Below are 25,542 nucleotides of genomic sequence, written 5' to 3' on the forward strand. Positions count from 1 at the left end.
ACTGATTTAGGGTATCTTGGCAGTCGATTTTCAAAAATTTTCTAGTCGGCCCCAACCATGGTGAGGCCTGTTTTCCCTTTTCCATTTAACAAAGATTTATCTACTCTTATCCACTAAATATTTCCTTCCTCATTATACCTAGGCAAATGAATTAGTAAAAGTTTAGAAACTGGTGGGTGGGGGCGCCATTTAAAAAAAAATTGACTTTGGCCAAACAAAAAAAAATATCCCACAACGATACTGAATATTTTGAATATTTATCCATGGCCTCGCATTACAGATTTAAAGTGGAAAGGAGGACAATAATAAAAGGAGCTGGAAAATCTATATGGAAATGGACATAGTCGATGTATTATCGTCAAGACTACTTTTGAACATTAAAATAATGTAGTCTTAAACATTTAAAAAATTAAGCTCTGGCTTCAGGTTAAGTAACTAAGGCTAATTCGAAAATTTCAATCAATAAAAAAGTATTTTGGTCTGCATTAAATTCAAATGAATTGAAATTATAATGAATATGCCATAAATTCCATATTTCATAAATTTCTTCCTCCCTTGAATCAAATATTGAAAAGAGGAAGGAAACCTCAAATTTTAATGTACAAAATATACCGGGTGCGCCACAAAAAAGTTTCTCTCTTTAAAACTAATTTTCCCGAAATCTAAAATTTTTAAAAGAACCATTTCTATTCCATTGAAAAGAAGATATATAAACTTAAATTGTGTTGGGTCATTTATTGAATTCGGTTCATTAGATCGAAAGTTATGCTCTAAAGAATAAAAAAGTTACTTTCTGAAAGTGCTCAAAAACGTTAAAAATCGACCTATCAAATTAAACAGAAGCATAATTACATGATGCATCAGTATTCTCGTTTCAGTAATTCAAAATGATAATTAGCTGTCTAAATGACCTTTTGTTATGTAAAAGAAGATTGAATTTCAATAAAAGGCAGAAATTACGTCGAAAAAAGCCCAAAAAATCTGGTAAAATTCATAAAAATACATCAAATATGGGTTTCGAGGTACATCCAGCCTTACATAGGCTTTATCCAGTCTAGAACCAAAAATCTGGAGGAAAATTTCGTTAAAAGATTAAATTGAAATGATTTTGATGAACATTTTAAACCCTTTCGTTCCATCAGTTTCAAAATTGATGTGTTTAATTACTGAAAAATGGTCGTAATTATGTAAAGCCTCTTGCGATTGCCAATTTTAAAATAAAAAATTGATAGGTCGATTTTTAACGTTTTCGGGCACTTTCTGAAAGTAACTTTTTTATTCGATTGAGCATAATTTTTTATCTAATGAATCGAATTTCATAAATGAACCATCGAAATCTAAGTTCTTCCTTCTTCTGTCCGATGGAATAGGAATGGTTGTTTCTTTATTCTTAGATTTCGAGAAAATCAGTTTCAAAGAGAGAAACTTTTTTGTGGCGCACCCGGTAGATTAATTCTAACGGTCGATTTAATCAATAGAATTACCTTCATGAAGGAGAAAAAAGTTCAAGCCAGCAAGTTGAACTGGTAGCTTCGAATTCTAGTGGATTTTTGAGTAAAAATTGATTTTAGGGTGGTTGTAAGTTTCTCAAAATGTTTATGGAGAGCATAACTATTCCTATGAAAAGAATACTAACAAAAAAGTACTCTCCATCGTTAGTTTTGAGTATCTTTTGTAACCGCCGTTAGTTTTGAGTATCTTTTGTAACCGCCGTTAGTTTTGAGTATCTTTTGTAACCGCCGTTAGTTTTGAGTATATTTTGTAACCGCCGTTAGTTTTGAGTATCTTTTGTAACCGCCGTTAAATATACAGCTGACTTTGATTCCAACTCAGAAAGTTGAAATTTTAGATGTTCGAGAATGGAGAAATTGGGTAAATTTGTATTGTAAAAGTATTTAAAGTCATTAATTAAAGTATTTTTAAATTACGAGGATAGTAAGTAAACTTAACTGTGAAAATTAATCTAAATTGTAGAAGGAATCTAATTAGAGAGAATCTCATGTACCAGAAATTGCCAAAAATTTAAAAGCAGAAAGTTCTCAAACTAAAGCAAGATGGCAGACACAAATGGGTTATCTGAAGAACAAATCCTTGGGATTGCTACTAAAATATTCACCCCTCAAGTGACAAGATCTCAAACTCCAAGGACTTTCTTGGATGATGTTTTCTATCAACATCCTACCACAAGCTTGGCTCAATTTTATAATGTTAGCCTTGGGGCTATGGAGCAATTTGTCAACTATTCTGCACCTTGCATGGAAGAAGTTATCACAGAAAGAGTTAATAAAACGAATGTGTGGGGCCCTGTATGGACTGACTGGTAAGGAGAAAACTTAGTCACACTATAAATAATAGACCCCAACAGTCCAATACTTGTTTTATGCCTAATAAAATTCGGATTTCTTTAACTATTGAGTCTCAATGCAACATCGCTACGTGCTATCTCCTCCAAGACAAAACTTTTTTGGTACAAGAGCTTCTACACTAACATTGTCCCAAAGCATTATTTTTTATCATGCTGGAACAGTATTAAGAAAAAAGCCTTTGTCATCTTGGTACAGGAAAGAGTACCATCCACTTTCAAAATTGCGATTTTCTTGTCTTCAAAGAGTGCAGAGCTTTTGGGATAGTAAAGGCCCCGGGGAGGGTGATCACGCTCATATGGTCCTATTCACGGCATCTGCTGCCCTTAAGGGTAGGTTTTTCGAGACCCTCGAAATGCACTGCAAGGTGGTACATTTGATAGAGTGCACTACAAGGATCTCCTTTTAGCTGGATACTATGTTAGAGTGTGTTTGAGGACTTCTGAATCGCAAGTCTGACAGTAAAAATCTAATATAACTTTGACTCGCACCTATTTTGATTTGTTTTGCACATTTTGTCGACAGATCTCAGTCTCATTTTTGGGTGGCTTTAGCAAAGTGAGATATGCAATCAAACTACTTACACTGTAAGGGTGAGAAACATTCCGTAAAATGCTTTCTCATCACTGCTCAATAGCAGGGTCCGATTTTGAAAGCCAAATTTCTGGCGGCAGATACCGTCGTTTAGAATCGAGTGCCCAACCCCCGGGTAAAGGCTGACCGACAACAAAAACAAATTATTATTTTAACCCTGAAAAGTAGCAGACAGCCAACATAATTCATTTATAATTTGACTTTGAAATATTTCTTTTCCGATTTCTTTTTCAGTTTCTTCAGGGAGCCTTCAGAACGTACCACTCAACAAGCAGCAGCCACGAAATGTTCCTCTGAAATCACTGCACTCATCCGACTAACGCTTTTTGGGATCTCGGTATAGCCTTGCTTTTGTACTTGGGTATCTTAGAAATTGGAGGGCGGGGGGACGCTAAAGATTTACGGCGTTCTCTTAGACGGTGTCCTCTTATGGTTTAGAAATATTGTTTCGTCGCTTCTTGGCGGGAAGACGACTTTGCTATCTTACTAAACGTAGGCCCTTTGCCTCTGAGGAGCCCGCTTCCTTCTTCTAAAATAACTCACTTTAATGTGTTATACCAGCTCCTCCATAAAATGAATTTTCGCAAGAAAGACAAAGGAATTTTTTTTTAATTGAAGTCTGAAAGGTTTATTAAAATTCAACATTCAAAGCGTTAAGTTTTAAACCCTACATAGTAAATACTAATATTACGGGGATAGCTAACGAAGGAAGAAAATTCTCTGTAGGCAATCACAAATGCTTTTGCTTCATAGATCCTACTTCTGACTTTTATGGCGTTTTGTGTTGAGAAAAGAAAGAGAGCATTTCGGAATTGCTGTTGGGGATTCCCTGGCCCTGTCGTGTAAGTTTCCAACGAATTTTAAATTATTCTTTAAATGAATCATAGCCTTTTTTAGATGTCGATATAGACATTTGAGGTTGCTCTAGATTATTCACGAAGAAGATTATTTGCATTTTTAGGTGCAAATAAATTTAGAAACGACCGATCAAGGTTTTGCATTTAGAAATAAAATCGCGAGTCTAGTCTTCAAAGCTGGCACACAACGTTCTTTCAACGTTTTGTAATGTTCACAACGTCCATCCATTGACGTTAAATGAACGTTGAAACAATGTTGTGAGTCAAAGTCTCACCCAGGTCAATCTAGTGAACCACTGTGAAAGTGCGGGCAAAGATGGTGATACGATTAGCACCATATAACGTCAGAAATCTGTAGCTAGGTCGCTTGGGCTTCTCATTGCTGAGTAATATTATAGATAGATGATATGCGACACTTAAATAAAAATACAAATTCAAGCCCTAAATAAAAATCATTGATATGTTTTTAGGCCATTGAATATGTTGGATTCGTTTGAAAATCGGAAAGGTTATATGATGGCCTTTGGTTTAGCAGCTAATAGCATCGTTAGTGTTATTTTTGGAGCAAATGAAGAACTGGTAGGAGAAGATTTGAATAACATGATTGAAAGAGAAATCGAAAAAATGCCTTTTTTAAGTGGTAAGTATGATTATCTTTTTAAAAGTATTCCGTAGATCGTTGTATTTTATATTTGATGACGGTAACTTTACCATTAGCGAGTTTATCTATTTGCACTTTTGAGGACGGTAAAGTGACTGAAGAGATTCGGAATAACCCGCAGCTCTGCCCCGCAAAATCGAGGACGGTGAGAGTGCTGATTTACATCGTTCTCAGTCAGTCACGATCTAGAAAAATTAGAACCTGACCGTCTCCGTCGCAGAAAAACACACATACATAAACTCGGTATTATCTGATAGAACCCAAATTCAACATGGATGATATACAGATTCCAACTCCAGAAAGCATTTTATACTAACTTCCAGCTGAGGGGACCAATATTCGAATAGTAGAGGTTCAAAATAGAGAGAGCGTAATCTGTAATCTGATTTATGTTAGCATTTTCCTCTCTTCAAACGCTAGTTTGTCCTTTTTTTCAGTGTTTCTGAAGATTTTTCTGTCAATCTACGTGGCAATGGTAGCATATCCATTTTTCGTGGCTCAAAATATTCGAAACAAAATCATTGGATCCATAATTGGAATTCTACTTTCACTTTACTGGTAACTTTATGAGTTTTGTCTGTGTTTCTAGCTGTTTCTGACAATTATATAATACAAAAAACATGGCCTACCAGTTGTATATCCATTGAATTGATTTTACTGGCGTGAATCTCCAACAAAACCTTGAGAAATACTTCTAGTTACACCCACCACTCTATTCATCAAAGAAAAAACATGCAATTAGAATTCTACACCCCTTCTCACAGACCCGGTGGAACTTTTTCAGCTAGTTGGGATAAAAATAACGGATTGAAACTCAATGGGGATTGATACTCCCATGTTTTCTATAGCTTGGGGATTTCTATTCTTTTGTTTGCAAGTTAGAAAATTCAGTGGAGACGGGAAAAAAGCATAGTATTTCGCAGTTAGGATTGGTTTGTTTGATTATTTTCAGTGAGGACAAATATTGGAGGGTAATTTTCCACCGGGGACGATATTTGGGCCAATTTTCCAGCAGAGGGAAGGGGTAAGTGAGAAGGGGGTGTAATTCTCATTCACTCAATTATTTTAGGCTTGGTTTTGAGCTGTACAAATTCTGGGTATACGCCTTCACATGTTTCAGTGAACTACAAGAGAAAAATGAAGAAGAGGAACAAGAAGATTACACAAGTGTTTTATATGTTTTATTTGATCTTCCAAAAGTACTTTGTCTCATTGGACTGGTAGCAAAATTCTCCTACAGAATTTACATCACTATAGTGAAAAGAGCTGCGAAGAAAAGACATGGAGACGTTAGTTCATTTCATACGTTAGTTATAAGTATACCCGTATTCACAAGGCGACGGTAGTGCAGTGGTAGAGCATCCGGCTACAAGTTCGCAAGGTTGTGGGTTCAACCCCCAGCCGTGTGATACCAAAGATTCCCAAAATGGTACTTGTTGCCTTTCTGCTTGATGCTCAGCAACTAAGAGAAGGATCAAGGTAGACCAATAAACTAGTCGTTGAAGTGGAGCAATTCAGGGAGAAAGAGTGGCGTCCTCCCCTACCTTTGGGTAGATAGCTATCGAAAGAGGAGCCTTCGGGTCGCCTCCGACTGCGGTCGCAGACTTACTTACAAGGGCTTATGACAACATAGCGTTTTTATGCGCTTTAAAGATTTTTTATATTTATGGATTTTAAGTTTGCCTTGAATACTGTTCAGTCACAACTTACCATCATATTTATCTTGGCGACTGGATTAAACTAGCTTCGATTTCTAGGTTGCCAAATTTTGTTGAATGTAATTTTTCAAATATGGACGTATTGATAGTCAAATAGTTTGCATGTTTTTTTTTTAGGATAGAGATAGGACTACGATTGAGATCACGAGGCTAGTGATTTTTTTAAAGTACATTAAAGTACGGTTAGAAAGCAGAGTTTTAACATTAGACTTAAAACTTAGGACCTTAGGATCTCAGGATCTAAAAGCTTAAAAATGTTCCGATATGGCTGAGAATATATCCTGGAAGCCACTTAACCAAAACAAATTCGAAAAATCCAATGAAAAAAAGTAGAAAAGTACTGAAATTGCAATTCTCACCCAAGCTTTAAATTATTCTGAATAACGTTAAAATGCCCAAAAATTGCCACTATATTTCGGCACTGATTGTAGTAAAAGCAGTTTGAATTCTACCATTGACTGTAACATCTTTTCATCACTCTCAGCACGTAAATTGGGTACATGAGAACGATACAAATTGGAAAGAGGAATACATGTATATCCACATCAAAGAAGTTTTCAAAAAACATCGTAACGTCAAACAAGGAAAACAACTGAAAACGTAAGGCTTCTTTATTCGACACATCCAATATCCCACTGTGCACAAAAAACTAAATTTATCGTGCAATTTGACACTCAAAGCTAGCAAAAAAACTTTAAAAACATCAATCTGACGTTAACGGAGAGGGAGAAGTTCAGGGGGTACCGGATTCCACAATTCCACAATTTTTTTCCCGTCAAACCGTCCCCAAAATAAACCAAAATCCTGCCACCTTTCAAAGTTTTTGTCAAAACTTCTGATAGTTTCGAATATTTTTTCACAATTCCAAAATTCCGCCAAACTTTTTATAAAATTTCGTTTTTCGAACTAAAATTTTTCGTCTCCGACAGATAGTACCCAATTTCCGAAATTCCGTCAAAATTTTCGTCGAATTCTGCCAATCCATTTGACCGTGAAACCCTCACTTCCTCAATAGACGTTAAAACGACATTATGTGTCAGATGGGTAAAATATGAAATAAGACTTGTACCTGTTTTTTCTGAATCTTGAATCTGAAACTTGAATCTGAAACTTGAATCTTTATTTTCAGTACGGATGACGATGACGAACAACCTCCACTCAAACAACGAATCTGGAAACAAATAAGAGGAATGCTTTATGAAGTAAAGTCAGGTATATATTATAACGGAGTTGCAAAAGATTTTTGACAACAAAGTTTTTTAAGTTATTCCAAGTTATTAAGGCTGCTGAAACTCTCTTGGGAATTTGTTCTTCCTATTGAAGATAATTTAGTCTGAATCACGGAACTCACAATCATGGTCGTAATATTTGAGAAAAAAGGGAAATCCACCGGGAAGTTTTGAAACCACAATCGATTTGTAAGTGCTCTAAAGTAGGTTTGAAGGGTAGAGTTTTAACTCTAAGTTTTAACACTAGACTTAAGACTTAAAAGACCTTAGGATCTGAGGATCCAAAAGTTCAAAAATAGTCCAATAAGGCTCAGAATATAGCCTGGAAGTCTGCCAACCCCTCCCAAATTGAAATATTCGATTAAGTTAAAGAGATAGCCCAAAATCGACTTTCTCGCCAGAACTTTAAATCTTGAAAACATTAAAATAACCGGAATTCTCATTCTATTTCGACCATGATTGCAGATATTGATATATTTGAAAAAATTGATATAAATGTTGCATTATTTTACTGTTCAGGATTTAAATACGGTACAAGATTTTGTGTATCACTCTTGATTGCCTGTATGGCAGTTTATGGGGTAAAAATTCTATATTTTGTATCCCTATCTAAGAGAACATGACGAGTGCTAAAATTTTACACCCATATTTTAAATAAACCTGCAAAACATCCGAGGGCAGTACAGTTCAACTTTAATTCAATTCCCATGAAGGAATGGGATTTTAGCCTTTAAATCTAGCGAAGGTATATAATTATTTTAAGATATTGCTACTGTTTTTCTCAAAAGCCTGCAGTCTTCCATTACTAGCATGACTTATCATTAAGCAATTACCCCTTTTTGAAAAGTAACTCCAACTTTACTCTGCATCAGTTTATTAAACTCTGGTCTAGGAGTTTCTTAAAATCAGTGTTTTTCATTTGTAATTGTGCGTAAATCCGATTAATCGCGATAGTCGGGTTCGACTTCTCGATCTTTCCGGTTTGATTTGCCGATTAGGTTTGCGTTTGCACTCGCACTTACGAGAATAATATACTCTTTTAAATTTTATGTTGGATATATTAAGAAAGGCTAACTACGATAAAGATGTTTGCGTAATGGTTTGCTATTCAAAAATGACAATTACCGGAGTTTACAGCCGTCATTACCGCTGTTTTATTGTCTTTTAATCAATAGGCTCTTATTATTTTGGTTGGTGTTGGATTTGTTATTTTTGTGGTGTTATTCAAAGCTTTGCTGGCGAACATTGAATATATGGAATGGATTGTCAAAAACACAGCAATCACAAAACAGAATGTTATTGATTATGGCAACGCCATCGCCAGTAAGTGTTCCAATACCATTGACTCTAAGCCACTTAACTTACCATCCAGAACGCCCGCGCGTGGCTTTTACACAAACACCAGATTGAAAGTTAAAGTCTATTGCTAGATTTCAAAAAACGCAGTCCTCAAAAATGAAGGAATCACTAGATATATTCCGTCGTCATGACTGCGGTGCGTTCTAGGCGCGTTCTGGATGGAAAATAAGTGGCTTCACTTTTTTTTGCCTGAGGAGGTTAGAGATTCTACTCTAGCCCTTCGGGCTTTAAACTCAATTGTTTCAATACCATGTACTCTTAGGTGGCAAATAAAAGGCCCCGGCTTTGTTAGTTTTTCGATTCTTTTCCAACCCACCGGATCTTATTAGGACTATTATGAATAACCGGGAGATACTTGCTCATGACTCGTTCGCATTTTCTCGTTGGTTTTAAAGTATTGTTACTGATTCTTAATCTTCACTTCTAAAATGCATTTTAATTTCCATAGCCTCCTATTGGTTGGGTCTGGCAACTGCAGTCGTATTTTTCGTTCTGGTCATGATGAATCAAATGACTTGGTATAGACGTCACGTGATCAAATTGCGTTCCGGTGATAGATCTTTTTTACCAAGTGGAATCCAAAAGAAAACCCTGGTTCCTGAAGGCATCATGGTAAGGATTTGTCAAGCACAATCAGAATTAGGGCAAAAGAAGGAACTTTCAAAAACATTTTCCTAAAAATTAATAAGCGGGGGGGGGATGATATGAGAATGCCTTCAAACATTAATCGGCGGGGGCACTTATTAGGTACCCGAAAGAAAACTCAAATTTTCCAGTGTTTAACCTGTTGTTTCTTCAGTTCAAAATAGTTCCTTAAGTTTTGTTACAGTTTAAATTATTTTGTATTACCTATCAGAACCTGACCCATGATCTCTTTCTATTTTAGACTGCAAGTTTCAAGTTTGCCGGTTTCCAAGTTGGGTATTGTGTGTGGGGTAAGAATAACTTTTGAATTAAGACGATTTGATCATGACAATTTGGGACTATATATTTAATCAATTTTGAAAAAATATTCGGGATTATTTTCTTTTTGTCCTGTCGGCACGGACTGGATCCGTAACGTTTGAACGTGGCTTAAGATATACGTAATAAACCTTAAACAAGTGTATGGGTGGAAAATCAATCTTGTCCCAATTGAAAAGAAGTTCTAATTATCTTCCTTCTTGGCGGGACTGCAAACATCCGAGTTATGAAAAAATTCTAATAATAGAAGCTCGATTTAGCAAAAGTACACTTTGTAATTTTTCATCATTCCAATTCTCTATATAATTCGAGCAAATTTTTTCCAAGTTCCCAAAAGCGTGTTAGAGTTAAGAAAGCACAATTTTTGATAGGATTCGTTCTAGGAGTTTAGTATTCACAATTTTATTTTTTGTTAGGTTTCTTCTTAAGTTCTTGCGTTTTCTACCTGGTATGGGTGATCATCATCACGCAAATCATCTTACCAATACAACGTGAAGAATTATCACTGCTCTTAACACTGGTCATCAAGCAATGGTAAGACACAAACATTTAATAAGCAGAGGGGGGCTGAAATGAGAATGCCTTCGAAAATTAATCAGTACTTTACAATAAAGTTCTTTTAAGTTTCTAAACAACTTTGGTCCATTAGGGGGGGGGGGGGTACTAGGGTTGGCGGAAGAGGGGCATGTGAAAACCGACCCTTAGAGAGAGACATTTTTGAAAAATTTTCTTTCATTTTAGAAAAAAAATCCTACCCTTTATTAAAAAAATTTCCTAAAAATCGTGAATTTTCCGACCCTTAGAGAGACTAATTCAAATTTGTATTTTTAATTTTGAGTTTTGCGACCCTTAGAGAGACTTTGAAGGGTGAAAAAAACAACCCTTACCGTCCGCACATACTCAGCACTCATTTTTACCTAAGTATCCTCCCAGGCTCATTGGACATTAGTAGCGTTTACCTCTTTTTGTTACATGGAGTATTATTAGGTCAATAAGGCCTTCTTTTGTTAGAACTCTAGTTTAGCACGAATAGAATCCTTTTTTCTACTAATTATTAGTTCGGTTCTTCCATCCATATTGCACAATCTTTGGGCAATTACTTTATCGATTTTGCCTCAGCAGTAGAGGCGTGCCTCTTTTCTCATCTTTAGCTTAATTATAGTCGTTGATATGTTAAATAAGTTTACTTTTACGATTTTTCTTTGTCTTATCGGCGACTCAAAAATATCTGCAATTTGATTGGTCAATATATCTTGTATTTTACATGTACAAAATATAAATTGATGAAAAGATGTTGTTGCATTGTAGCAGTAGCAGCAATCTAACGTCACTTTGCTACAAAAGTGACCTGCGCTTTTTAAATATTTCCTATCTATATAGGAAATATTTGTTAAGACGGTACTCTTAGGTGCCAAATAAACGGGGGGGTTCGAATAAATGGGGGCGTTGGAAAAATTTTTGAAATTAAATAAACGGGGGGGACCTAATTACCGGGGGGGTTGGAAAATGGACCTTTAAAAACCCTAAAAAGGGTCCAAATAGACTAAATTTAGGCTTTTTAGAGTAAAACAATGAATTTTCCTTTTTGAAGCTAGGAATTTTTTCAATAATTAATAAACGGGGGGGTCCTAATAAGGTCCGGGGGGTTGGAAAAAAATCGAAAAATTAACAAGCGGGGGGGACCGTTTATTTGGCACCTAAGAGTAATTTTTCTTCTTCTCCTTCTTCTTCTCCAAGTCTAACGCTCGGTTTTGGTCTATTTCGTGAGTTTGTACACGAGTCTCTTTTTAAATCAAGCTCCGGTGGTAAAAAAAGTAGAATGTTCTTTTTCGAGGCCGAAGACGTCATTTCTTCGAGAAACGTCTGTGGTAAATATCCGTACGGCGCTCTATTCTCCTTGTCGACCGGGCAACGTCGACCGTTTCAGAAGCGTATTGTTGATCGGACCATACTGCTTTGTTTCTAACTGTCAAAACAAAGATGGCAGAAAATAGACAACAACTTTTGCTCTTTCGCTACTTTTCTTTGCTTTGATGAGTTGAATTGGATCATGATTTTTGTGCGATTGTCACAAGGAATGGTCGATAGTGAACTTTTCTTAATATTCCTTTCTGGATTTAATGTTTCGTTTACATTCTGTTGGTTCGGCTGGAATGAGCTGGAATGAGAGATGATACAATCTCTTGGTCTTGGAAAAACAGGACATTTTATCAACTTTCACAACAAACTAACTTCAATTTTGTTTGTATATTTACATAAATCGTACGAAGGCAAGTGACTGTGAATAAATCTGACCATGTTATACCTGAAAAATTACATACTTGCAATATGAAAAAAGTTTGCACCCTCAACAAATTCAATGGCAATGCCGACAATGCAACAATGGGAATGGTTGATGAACTGATTTTAGCTAAAAATTTAAACATGGAGCAAAATTGACTGGTTAATTATTGAATTTTCCTTGTTTTTTATCTACAACAATGAATTAACTGATGGGGTTAGTGATAGTTAGTGAAAACTCGTTGCGGTTATAAATTTCAAATTTTAAAGCTTATAACCGGATCCGGAACACCACGGCCCCAATATGAAGAATGTTATGTTATACTTCTTTAAAGGTTTATTGCATTGAATATGGATGTAAATAATTTCAAATCACCTCACATGTACAATTAAAATCTTTCTTGAACTTGGAGATTTTCTTCCCCGCATGCATTTTAAAACGTGGAAAACTTTAGTTGTGAATTTAGAGATCTTTTGCAACTTGTGTTTTAAACATGGAAACTTTTGTCGTGAATTTGGAGATTTTCTTACCGTCAACTGCTCCAACTTGGGACTATCTGACAAAACATGGGGCGGCAATTTGGCCACCATTTCACCGAACCTCCAAAGTCATTTGATTTGAGTTAATGGGGCGTATTAAAAAATGGCAAAACGATGGAGCGTTTGATGTCACTCGCACGGCAAGTTACACACGCGTTATTTGTTAATCCCATCAGGCGATAGGCGGTTAGGCAGCGGGCGTTCTAGACCTTTTTTCAAAGGACGTCCTCTGTTGAATAATAGCGCACCGCGCTGAATCTAAAAATAGATTTTATTTTTGACATAATCAATACTCTCGATGTGTTTGTACGAGTTCCAATCCCATCAACCTTTGCGTTAATCTCTTTTGCACGTTAATTGCATCGTTTGACAAAAGATATATAACAGCTTGCACGTATTTTTAATTGAGCCCCGTTGAATTGTGGGATTGCAACTCGTACAAATGTCAAAAAAAGTGAAAAGTAATAATTATGACGTAAGCGTTGCGGAGCGCTATTGTGTAATCCAGCCATAAAAACAATGATAGAGCCATGCATAATTACTGTGTCATGCATATTGTAATAATTATGCATGGTTTTATCATTGTTTTTCTGCTGGACTACACAATTATTCAACATGGTGGCCTCTTTGAAAAAAGGTCTAATAAACTTGGTGGAGTTATCAAAACAAATTTGTTGTCAAAGAGATTTAACAAGTTAGTGAAAATACAGACCAGATATCAAACAGTCCCATGTTTCGACCAATCGTCCCAAGTTAAAGCAGTTGACGGTATGTACATTTAAAACGTGGAAACTTTTATGACAAATTTGGAGATTTTCTTACACGTGCATTCAAAACGTGGAAAACTTTTGTCGTGAACTTAACATTTTCTTCCACATGCATTTAAAAAATGAAGAAAACTCAAGTGATTTCCTGGCATGACAGTCTATTCTATTTTCTGACATTTTTTTGGAAATTTTGATTGTTTCCAAGTATGTGACATTTTTTGCTCTTGCAGCATGCTTTTGGAAATCATAAAATGGCTTCTGTTAGGGGAATTTTTTCCTATCGACATTCTTTCAGATTATGAAATGTTTCCAAATTATATAAAAATGAGATTTTTTTTTTTGCATTCTGTCTGAAAATATGAAATTGTTTCCCTGTTTTGAAAGATTTTTACTTTTTAGCACGTACATTATTTCAAATAACTCCAAAAGTTACTTTTAATTTTTACATTTTTTACAATATTTTATATATGAAAGTATAATGCAAAATATTTCATCTCATTTTGAAAATATATAAAATTTTCTTTGGTTTTCTTACTGTGAAATATTCTCCTTTTTGTCATTCTTTCATTTTAAATATTTGCCCTTTTTGGCTATATAATATTTCTGGAAATCAGCACTCAAAATAATAATTATATAATCAGGTCTTTTGATGTGTTCAACAACACTCTACTTGGCGGTGCGACGCCAGTTGACCGCTAGTATAATACTAAAATCCATTTAAAGTCCACCTAAAGAAAATTAAAGTTCAAGCCAATTTCATTACTGCATTGTTGTTCTCAGTCGCGTTCAGCTTGGATATATTCCGTGATCCGTAGCTTTGAACCTACAGTCATCTTATGAATAATCCTGTAAATACTGGCAATAACATAAATGGAAGTTTGAAATTCTTAGGGACTTGTGTTGCTTGATGTTATCTGAGATTTAAAGCACTTTGAAATCTTTTGAGGACATCAATTATTATTTTAACATTTGTAGAGGAAATATTTATCCGCATCTTTGCGGCTCTTGTTTCAAATACAATAAACCAGCCGAGGCTGGAAGGTCAGCCAATAGAGCTTAGCTAGATAGCTTTAATAAGTGGGTTAACAGATGTAAGAGATGCACTGAAACAGAGTAGACTAAATATGTTGAATAATGTACAAAATGTGAAACATTTGATAACTTGATTTAAAATTATGTAAAACAAGCCTGAGAGCTCCTCCAACCCCCCCCCCCACGAGAAGCTCAAAGTATACTTCTCTTTAGCATTGTCCATATAGTACGTATGCAAAGATTTTCCAAATATTTGACACCCCCTCCCCCCTCGTACGCAGAGAACAATAGAAATGACTTTGTTTAAACAATAGATGTACGCTTTTGCTGAACCCCCTCTCCCCCTTCACTGTGTACGTACTATATGGATGGCCCCTCCAGTCTGGGTAAAGAAATTTTGTAGTTTAGTAACCGTCAAGTTACACAACATGCACACAACCATCTTGAAGACTTTGCTGGACGCAAATGATAATCGAAAGCAAAACTTAAAATTCATAACTATGCGGGGAAGCTCATTTTTCCCCCGTTTTGCTTTAAACTCGCTTTTGATTGGTCTATGAATTTGGGCGATTGATTTACCGCCTTGGCGGAATAAACACACAACCATAATAACAAATTCAACAGGGCAGCGGTGTAGCAATTAATTTCAACTGCGAGTCCTCTCTTCTGTGCCAAGCACTGGCAGTGTTTTTTAAACTTTAAAACAATGTTAAATGAAGACCAGACCTGTTTGTTATGGCTGTGCAAGTTGTGACGAGAGTGTGCATGTTGTGTAACTTGACGGCAGCCCGCTTTCGGCAAGTCTGATAAGAGATATCTATAAACTGTTATCGCCATTCATTCCATTCCATCATTCAGTCAAAATGTGCGCCAAGGTTAGAAAAGGTTAAGAAAAACACAATCTGCGTCCGGAACTGCGTGAAAAATAGTTTGATCAATTTCAACAAGAACTGTATATATTAATATTAATATAAATGATCAAATTCCAAAGACCATTTGTCATAATTTTGCAAGTCCAATTAATAATAGGAGATGTGATGTCATCATTTGGTTCCCGTCATCTGATTTACGGTCAGCAGGTAGAGCTGGAGAGTCGGAAAGCTTTTCCGCTGCTTTGCTGGATTTCCACTGTCGACCTCTTCACGCTCTGTGTTTAAAAGTTTTCAAATCGAAATAGAAAGCCGCATGCTAATGGAGAGTAAACCGAAAACACAGTTTATCCACGGTTTCTCAATTTTAAAATTTGGATCAGCCCACACGAATTCCCTTTCAACAAGATGTATAGCTGCTTCTTAACAGAAAAATATTTTCGACTTCCCGGCCGAACGACTCCCACTTTTTAATGTAGAAATGGCAGGAACCAAACAGTTTTTTGCGATTCGCCTTTATCACAAACACGTCCAAGTCCAAAAAAGCACGATTGCATCCAGTCTTTATATCAAATTTATACAGTAGCTGTACTTTTGTAAGCTTTATCAAATCCCAATAACATTATAACACCATCAATTCCCCTAGAGGCAAACAAGAAAAATATGTTTTTATTGCAAAAAATATTAAAAAGCAGCAATAAAAAGTATATATCAGAAAATTCAACATAAACAAAAACTTGAGCAAACGGCTTTAAACCTTCAAAGGATATAGAAAAAGAATCCCCTTGATGAAAATCATGTGTTTGATTTGCCGAGTTAAGAAAATAAATGACAGAAATTGAAGCTTGCAACAGATTTACACTGGAAATACTTTGGTACAACACTGACTTTATATCACATCTGACTATCACTTGAGCCGCCATCTTGAAACTACATTATGATCTGTAAAAACAACGCACGCTAAAAGTACCCAAAAAGTGAACCCGATCGGAAGAAAGTTTAGAAATCAAAGTGAGATCGGAAAATCGGATTTTTTTTTTGCCGTCTTATGGAAAATTTTACCTATTTCAATGCTCAGCTTAGGCTGACCAAAAAGTGTTTTTTTGGGTCACCGATAACTATTACATATTCGTTTTTAAAAACCATCTATCCTATCCTTGATGGATACAATAGGCAACGTAAATTATGTTTTATTTTTGTATTTTTTATTGACAGGCCAAATATCCTGATAGCTATCATCATGATTGTTGTCCAAATGCTCATTTCGAAATGTTGTTTTATTGCATCGCCTGATTCGCTAGCTATTGACAACAGGTAAAAGTGTACTTTGGTATCCAAACTAGCACATGACTAGTCTGAATCGCAGACTTCTATAGATAGGGAGCGGTCATAAAGTATCTACTAGGGGGGGTTCGAAATTTTTTTCGAGGGTTTAGGGGGGGGTCCAAAATTTTTTTTGAGGGTTTAGGGGGGGGGGGGTTCCAATTTTTTTTGGGAAACTCAAGAGAAAATGTAGGAAGTCTAATTTCATAGTTTTACATTTGAAGATTTCAAAACATTTTTCGGCCTTACAGCCGACAACTCGATTTATCTTATTGGATATATGTACATTTCATATTGGCATTATTTGGGCATCATCGCCTTGCCCTTTTGGTTTGTAACATTGAGCTAGGTGAAGGAAGTAGATTAGTGGCTCTCACAGCTCATCAGAGTGGTTTGAAAAAGTACTTCTTAAAAGAAATTTGTCAAAACAAAGTGTCTTTTAGCTAAAATGGTGGTGAAAAATATTGAAATTTTCACCCGTCGGCGCAAACCAGTGAATTGATAATATGCGAGTTGCGAGTTGGTCCTGCGAGTTGCGAGTTGCTATCAAATATGCGAGTTGCGAGTTGCAAGTTGCGAGTTACGAGTTACGAGTTGCTATTTTAAGTAAATAAAAGTGCGAGTTGCGAGTTGAAAATTTCACGTTAAGACATCAAAATCGCGAGTTGCAGATTAAAATCGCGAGTTGCAAATTAAAATCGCGAGTTGAAAAATCAAAAGTGCGAGTTGCAAATTAAAATCGCGAGTTGAAAAATCAAAAGTGCGAGTTGCAAATTAAAATCGCGAGTTGAAAAATCAAAAGTGCGAGTTGCAAATTAAAATCGCGAGTTGAAAAATCAAAAGTGCGAGTTGCAAATTAAAATCGCGAGTTGAAAAATCAAAAGTGCGAGTTGCAAATTAAAATCGCGAGTTGCAAATTTTAAAGTGCGAGTTGCACGCTTGTTCAACCAGTGTGGAGCATTTTGTCGTTAGGGTGACATGTCTAGGTTCAAAATTGGAGAAAAGTTTGTATTGAAAGATTAAAAGCTGATATATGAAAAGTATTTCTACTGTGAAACTCGTGTAATTCGAATCTTAAAATTTCCTTATTAGGTGGTATAATAAATATTTACGATAGAATTGCTGTTTTCGCTCGGGAAAACAACAAGAAAATCCTAGATTGGAAATAATAGTTGTACTCGTTCTTTTGTGAGCATTGGCTCGATAGCTCTCATTCGTGTTCTGTCATGTCCTTGCCCGGGGGGGGGGGTACTTAGGCAAAATGGGTGCCGGGTATGTGCGAGCCATAAGGGTACCTTTTCTCATTCCTCAAAAGTCTCTCAAAGGGGTACAAATTCATAAGTAAGTCTCTGAAAGGGTCCCAAAATCACGAAAATCAAAAATTTCTCTCTCAAAGGGTCACGATTTCCAAAAATTTGGTGACAATCAAACCAAAATTTGGAAAAAATGGACCAAAATATAGGAAAAAGTGTCCCAAAATCACGAACATTTTGTCTCTCAAAGGGTCGATTTTCGATTTTCGGCTCGGACATACCCGTCACCTCGCAAACCTAGTACGGGGTCCTACTTTGAGAATCCCGACACTTTTATCGCAACAGTGGAACTGCACACTGAGAACTGCTGACCTCAATCCCGTCTCACCGATCCAGTGGGCCCTTGCGATGCAAGTTCAATTCGAACGAATGAGGATGCCCTTTCAAGGCGCCAACTACACTTAAATAATAAATTTAACACCATGTTATCCGGACACTTTTGATTGAAAAATCGCTTATGGTTTTTCGAATAGACCCAGATGTGGAGCAATCCATAGTAAATTTACTAGCAAGAGAAAATAGAGAATTACTACCTACCTAGAATTTCTACCCTTTAACTGTTTAATGGGAAGATCTACTTTTAGGAGCATTTAAAATAGAGGCTCAGAAAACCTTTTCTCGAGTTAAAAACAGAGTTACGAAAAAACCAAGTTATGACGTCATTTTGTACCTTTTATGACATCATTCTAAATTTCGTAACTCGGTTTTTTCCGTGACTTTAAAATTTAGAGTTATTTCTGTTTTTTTAACTCAAGTATTTTTCCTTCCTTTAAATTTTCGAGTTATTTCTCGATTTTTTTTCAGTCTTTTAAATTTTCGAGTTATTTTTTTTCCTGTAGATTATCGAGTTATTTTGCGTTCCTTTAAATTTTCGAGTTATTTCGTGTTTTAAATCGATTTTTTTTCCTTCTTTAACATTCTCGAGTTATTTTTCGCTTGATTCGTTATTTCGAAACTCAAAAAAAAATCAATAGAAATAGATCACCAATTCAATGCATGAATACATGTAGGGTATTTTATTAAGCTATAAATATCTATAACCGTCACTTTTCACTTATATAAAATAATCTTGCTTGTGAAAATTGACGTTACGCACAAAAAAGCTTGCAGAGAATTTGATAGTGTCGATGCAATGCAGTGTCGATGGAAGAAAGAAAATTCGAAAAAGAAATCTATTTATTTACGAATCACCGCCGACGGGATATGTTTTCTACTCATTTTCTTTCGGGCATTCTTCATCTCCAAATTAAATAAAAACTTACTAGTTATCCTTGGGAGGTTTTGCTGTCGAAAAATGAATCACCATTGATGAAAATAAAGTTTTTATAAATAAAGACTCCCTTCGAAAACTGAATTTCGAAGGCAGGAAAAGTCTACTGTGTGTGAAAACTGAAGCAAACAAAGCATTTCATTCCCCTACATAGATAGATACTTCTTTCAATCAAATCTAAATTTATAAAATTTTATAATTTTACTTCATTCTTAAAGTTTTTTTAATAATAAAATCACAATAATTCAAATATGTGTTCTTTCCGAAGCAAAAATCCCAAATGTATGTTATAATAACAATGCAATGACTTCTTTTTCGAAATGACAAAAAAACACCCATTCAGCAGACGCTTGATGATGGTCTAAAAAAAATATTTCTTTACCATCAAAATATACCGTATTTCTGCAAAATAAAGACAATAATCAAACTGCAAAAATGCGAAATTCATGTAACTAAGAAAGTACGAAAACAAAATTTCATTTCAACTCTCGATTTTAATTTTCAACTCGCACTTTTGATTTTTCAACTCGCAATTTTAATTTGCAACTCGCGATTTTAATTTGCAACTTGCATTTTTAATTTTTCAACTCGCGATTTTAATTTGCAACTCGCACGTTTGATTTTTCAACTCGCGATTTTAATTTGCAACTCGCGATTTTAATTTGCAACTCGCATTTTTAATTTTTCAACTCGCAATTTTAATTTGCAACTCGCACTTTTGATTTTTCAACTCACAATTTTAATTTGCAACTCGCACTTTTAATTTTTCAACTCGCGATTTTAATTTGCAACTCGCACTTTTGATTTTTCAACTCGCGATTTTAATTTGCAACTCGCACTTTTGATTTTTCAACTCGCGATTTAAATTTGCAACTCGCGATTTTAATCTGCAACTCGCGATTTTGATGTCTCAACGTGAAGTTTTCAACTCGCAACTCGCACTTTTATTTGGTTAAAATAGCAACTCGTAACTCGCAACTCACATATTTGATAGCAACTCGCAACTCGTAGGACCAACTCGCAACTCGTATGTTAAAAATCCACCGCAAACCATGGTTGCGCCTCCTTAGCATCTGCTAATGTCAAAAACACCTTAACATTTCAAATTACAAAAAACAAATTCCAAGTTTCTTGACTCAAAGATTCCGGGTGTTACTTTCAACCATACTGCTCTTACAGTTTAATATTTTCACTTAATAATGGAGGGCGCAAGTAAGGACAAAAAATACCAGGGGCGCCAATTTAATAGTTTGCACCCCCAGAAAATTAAGCCAGGTCGCTACTGTGGAAAATAAGCCGTATTTTTTTCCAAATTTTACAGAAGCTCAGAGAAAACCACTTGATGATTCTTGTCTTAACCCTGTTATACTTTAACTTAACAGGGCTAAACTATCTCCCTTACCTTATTTTGACACAAAAAACTGTCATCCAAACAAATAATACTCTTTGTACCGCATCTGGATGAATTCTTTTTCGCGTAAACATTTTCTTAGTAGGGGGGGGGGTGCGAAAAAATATTGGGCCTTATGAGGGGGGGTTCGAAAAATTTTTCCAGGTTAGGGGAGGGGGTGCGAAATTTTTTTTGGATTTTTCAAAATATCCTCCACTCCCTCTAGTAGATACTTTATGACCGCTCCCATAGTATACTTCCTATAAGAAACTTTTTTCGGTAGAGGATAAGCAGGAGCATAGCACATGACACCAAAAGAACGCCCATAACGTCAACACGTTCATAACGTCTCCATAACGTTAGATGAACGTTGAAAAAATGTAGTGTACTAGTTGGGACCAAGTTGAGTGTTATAAAAAGCACAAAGATTATGCCCCAAAATGCAAAGAGTGCTTCTAAAACCTAAATTTTAGAATCATAAATTGAAACGCTTTTCGAAAGTTTCTGCTAATCATACTTATCAATATCCAAGCTTTCCTTTCTCAAATAGAATTTCATTAATATCTTTCCAACGATTATAAAGTTTGGCTCTCAAAATGAAACAACTAATTATATTTATTTCAATTTCAGGCGAGCGTATCACATCTTCTCGTACTTTATGTTATTCTTCAATATCTTCCTTGGCTTGGTTTCATGTCTTGTACGAATTATCGTCGGTCTGGTGTTGGGTGTGGTTTTCATGCAGAGGTTGAGTAAAAGTACTCTACCAAGGTCTTATGAAAGAAGAGACCCAGGTTGGTATATCTTTTTCATTCCCGTACCAAGAAGCGATTGTGCATTTTCCCTGTAAATCGAATAGAGAAAAACATGTAGCAGATGCGCGAATCATATAAAATAGGCCTTTTTAGCGTGTTTATATGTAGAATTTGTGCTATTAGGCCAATTTGGGTTCAACCTTAACGACTGTTTGTCTTACACCCAATAATGGTCAAATATCTCAACACAATACCATCCCAACGTGTCACCAGAAATCCCATGTCGTAGATTTAGAAGAAGAAAAATATCAGGACTCGAACTGAAGAGCCACAAACCTCACAAACTTATATTAATGTCGTGAAACTGTCACAAAATATATTTGAAAATACTATCATCACTTAGGGAGACTGCATCTACCCCCGGGGGGGGGGGCACTCGATCTGAAAACGACCATACGTTCGGCCCAAAATTTGGCTTCTAAAATCGGACCCTTACAGTGCAGTGAATTTCCATGAAAAATCATACCCTTACAGTGCACTTTTTCAAAATTTCTCGCCCGTAAGGGCGAAAATTTTTGCAATTTTCCATGAAAATGTGTAATTTTTCCTCCAAAATTGACAAATTTTGTGCCAATTTTACCAAAAAATTGGCCTTTTATCACAATTTCCTACCTTTACAGTGCAGTTCAGTGCAGTTTTGTAATTTCCTACCCTTACAGTGCACTAGCTGAACTATGAAAAACCTACCCTTAAGGGCCGAACGTCTGGTAGGTCATTTACCTTGAGTGCCCCCCCCCCGGGCATCTACCCTTTATCAACTTTTTCCTCTTTCTTTTTAGGCTACTTATCTTACATCTCTTTTTTATTGCTTGAACATCAACACTCGAATCCAGCTCTCCAATGTTTCGTGAGATTGTTACTCGAAGACATGAACAAAGATCTCAAAGATGACTTCACAAATGAGCAAGGTAAAAGTTTCAAATTAGGCAAACAAATATTCATCAGTGACTTTTGACTTGCACGGAGCTCGACTCTATATTTTATCAGTTGAAATAAAATCTCCGGGGAGGGCACCTTCGCAAAATCGATACTGATTTTCTCAAAAATCACAAAATATTTACCCTTTAAGTCCAAATATTACGAAAATTAGCTTTTAATAGTCACGGCTCTAGAGGATTTGGTCTTGAAGTCTGACCTGAAGAACCTAAAAGACATGTAAGTTTTTCTCTCTAGGGGTGGATTTTCGATCATAGACCCGTCATGTCAATTTTTAAAAGACTCGCTTTCTTAAGTTGAAGAACTTTTTGTGTCTTTGTCTTTGTCTTTGTCTGAAATTTGCGTGAACCTCAAATCTCTTTTCTCTTCTTTTTTCACAAGAAAACAAATCTCACAACTTATCATCAATGAAATTAGTTAAAATTGATGAAACTGTTTCATCTAAAACACAAGAAGTTCGTAACAAACATGTAAGAGCTCGTAATCGTTGGCACTTATTCGCAACAATGACCATGAATCCTAGCATCATCAGATATCGAACCAGATATTTGGATGTCGATAGCTCTTTGCTACCAGATTATACACATGTGGACGAAAAACTAAACAAAAAAGACAATAATCATCTAAGCCCAATAAATAACAATTTTACTCCCGGGAAGATTAAAGACTCTAGTGCGAATAACGGTAATGGCGACTTACAGCCGGAAAGACTACGACAGAGACAGGCCAAAAGTGTTATCGGACAATTAAATCAAGGTTGTGATGAGAATATGGTGTTTTTCTAGATGGATAAAGCTGATTTTTAGCATTGATATCACAGTAATCAATTGTTTTCACGGGGTCCACGGTTAGTCTAGCAAGCTAGACGACTAATTCAAACATAGTAGAAATAAAGCAAAAAGTAATAGAGGGAACAATATAAGTTTATACAAACTAAATCCCGTAACAATAATCGTATTATCATATAACGCCTATACTACTGTAATACACGCATTATAAACGACTCTAGTCTAGTCCACGGCAGGCTAACTTGGCTATCGAAGAGCTGCACGAAACATTGGAAGGACTGGGTTCGAGCCAAGGAACCCTGGCGATCAAGGCTGGGTGAACAAAGGCGAGTGTTGCATTGATAAAGATGTTTCACGGTGGACTGCGATTTTTGTGTAACTGCGTATGTAAGAAATATTTTACTGAGCACGATAAAGTGCTAATTGATATAATTTTTATGAAATTTTATTTTATATTATTGTTGAACCTCAATTGGCACGTTGTAAGTCCCGCTGGGGCTTCAGCTCCTCTTGAAAAATTGCGTGTGAAAAAATACCCTAGAATTTTCAGTCCCCCTAAATTGATTTTGATTTCGTATTCGTCCCCCATTTGAAATTCAGTGTTTAAAAAATGCACTCCAAATCCATCCCTCTTGGTGTTTTAACCTTGGAACAATAGAAATTTTTATCCTTCTTGTTGGAAAAAGTTTCACCGGTGGTGGATTGCAACGATAAAATTATGATTAAAATACGCAATCACCCACAACCAGCCACAACCAGCCGGAAAAAAGGTACAATCAACCAGAAAAAGGTACAACCAGCCAGAAAAAAAGGTAGAACCACCAACTACCACCCAGAAAAAGGTACAACCATCCAAACGGAACCAACAAAGGCTGTAAAGATATTCTTTGGTATATCTTCAAACTGAATGAATAATATTTTTTTCAATCTCTTGTTAGTTACTTTTTTTTTTCTGCTGCAAATTATATTGAAACAGACTTTAGGTTGCAATTCCCAACATTATAGCTTTTTCTTTCCCTTTTTTGGGAGCGGCAAACGGATTTGACGGTGTGATGGTAATCGAGCACTTTTTGCGTTAGTATCTTGGTATTTGTTGTCCAAAATAGCAAGTTGTACCTCCTCCCAGCACTGCAGTGTCTTTTATTTTTATAAGAATTTAGATGCTTTAGCTTTTTCTATGGTTTAAACTAAAATCATTTAATTTAGAACGCGCTAAATTAGAAAAATGAGAGTACTTACTTTCTTGGTATATCTTAAAAAATCCTTCAGTATTTCGGTACGTACGTAACTCTTTTACGCCCCCTCTTTTATAAACTGACAGTTGTGTTGAAAGAGAGATTTCACCTTGAATTTCTTTATTGTTTTGTTATTAAGACACCAAGCACATGACTGGCTTCTTTTAAATAATTTCTGGATAACCCTTTGCCCCAAAGGTTGGTGCATGTTAGTAGACTTGGGTGTTGATTGTGAGAACTTGTTGGTTTTGTTTGACTTTATTTCTGGTCAACTCCAAATCAGAAAGCCCGTCCAGGAGACTTCCACTGCTGGACTTGACGTTCTGTCTTCCCTAATTAATAGTGGATGTAAGTCTCTCTCTCTTTAGGTTTTGTTGTCCGGCATGTTTTGTTATTACAACCCCCTATTCCCCCTAATTTTCATTATTTTATCATTTTATCAATTTAGTCATTTTCAAAAAAAATATATATATTTTTTATCCTTTTACTTTCTTCTGTTAGCCTATTGTTTTTTTGTTAAAAGTGAACATGAAAAAATAGAAGATTTTTCTTACTTGATCAAAAACTTTACCTTCTGAAACTTTGAACTTCGCTGATATCAAATATATTTTCAGATTGTTTATACCTTTCCGGGATCAGAAGCCATTTTTGAAGAATCCAGAAGCCATTTTTGCTCAATGAAAGATATGAAAAACCTGAAAACACTTTTGAATGAGCACAGTTCATCTCAACGAGGTATTATACTTGTAGTTGTATTTTTCCCTTCAAGAAAAACGTATTGAAATGTGCAAATTGGCAATTTTTCGGAACAGACTTTAGTTCAAATATTAAGGGAAGTAATTTTCGTGGAAATCATTTTTGCGTTGCGAGGATATGAAATGTACTGATTGTACCTTTTTTTGTATGTAATAGTTTAATTCATGTTGATGAAAAGGTAGCAACAAAGGCTAATAAAAATCAACGAGTGGTTGTGGGTGATGTTACCTTTTCTGGCTGGTTGTGGCTGGTTGTTGCTGATTGCGTATTTTAGTATTATCCAATATTTATGACAAGCGAGTATATTAGTCTGGTAACAGCTTACCTTAAGCGATATTATTTAGTTATTTTTATTTATATTTCAATTCACCTTGTCAAAACAGAAAAATACAAACTGACAGAACTTACTAATTGTAACTTTATATACTAGAAAAAGAATTCGTCTACTTTTCTTTGGGATTTCCTGGCAATAATCACTATGGTA

General features: G+C 35.7%; 1 protein-coding gene across 1 annotated transcript; it reads left to right on the forward strand.

The window, feature by feature from the left end:
- Positions 1-1,903: 1,903 nt before the first annotated feature.
- On the forward strand, positions 1,904-23,064 carry LOC136817876 (stimulated by retinoic acid gene 6 protein-like). Its single transcript, XM_067074209.1, has 17 exons — positions 1,904-2,320; positions 3,192-3,294; positions 3,711-3,799; positions 4,285-4,454; positions 4,913-5,033; positions 5,545-5,764; positions 6,678-6,793; positions 7,323-7,405; positions 7,942-8,003; positions 8,598-8,745; positions 9,230-9,393; positions 9,668-9,716; positions 10,161-10,278; positions 16,448-16,546; positions 21,159-21,322; positions 22,123-22,251; positions 22,661-23,064. Exons 1-17 carry the CDS (start codon positions 2,055-2,057, stop codon positions 23,062-23,064), a joined length of 2,505 nt encoding a protein of 834 aa, XP_066930310.1. The 5' UTR covers positions 1,904-2,054.
- The last annotated feature ends 2,478 nt before the right edge of the window (positions 23,065-25,542 follow it).

Source organism: Clytia hemisphaerica, unplaced genomic scaffold (assembly GCF_902728285.1).
Source record: "Clytia hemisphaerica strain Z4C2 unplaced genomic scaffold, Clytia hemisphaerica genome assembly, whole genome shotgun sequence".
NCBI classification, from domain to species: domain Eukaryota; kingdom Metazoa; phylum Cnidaria; class Hydrozoa; order Leptothecata; family Clytiidae; genus Clytia; species Clytia hemisphaerica.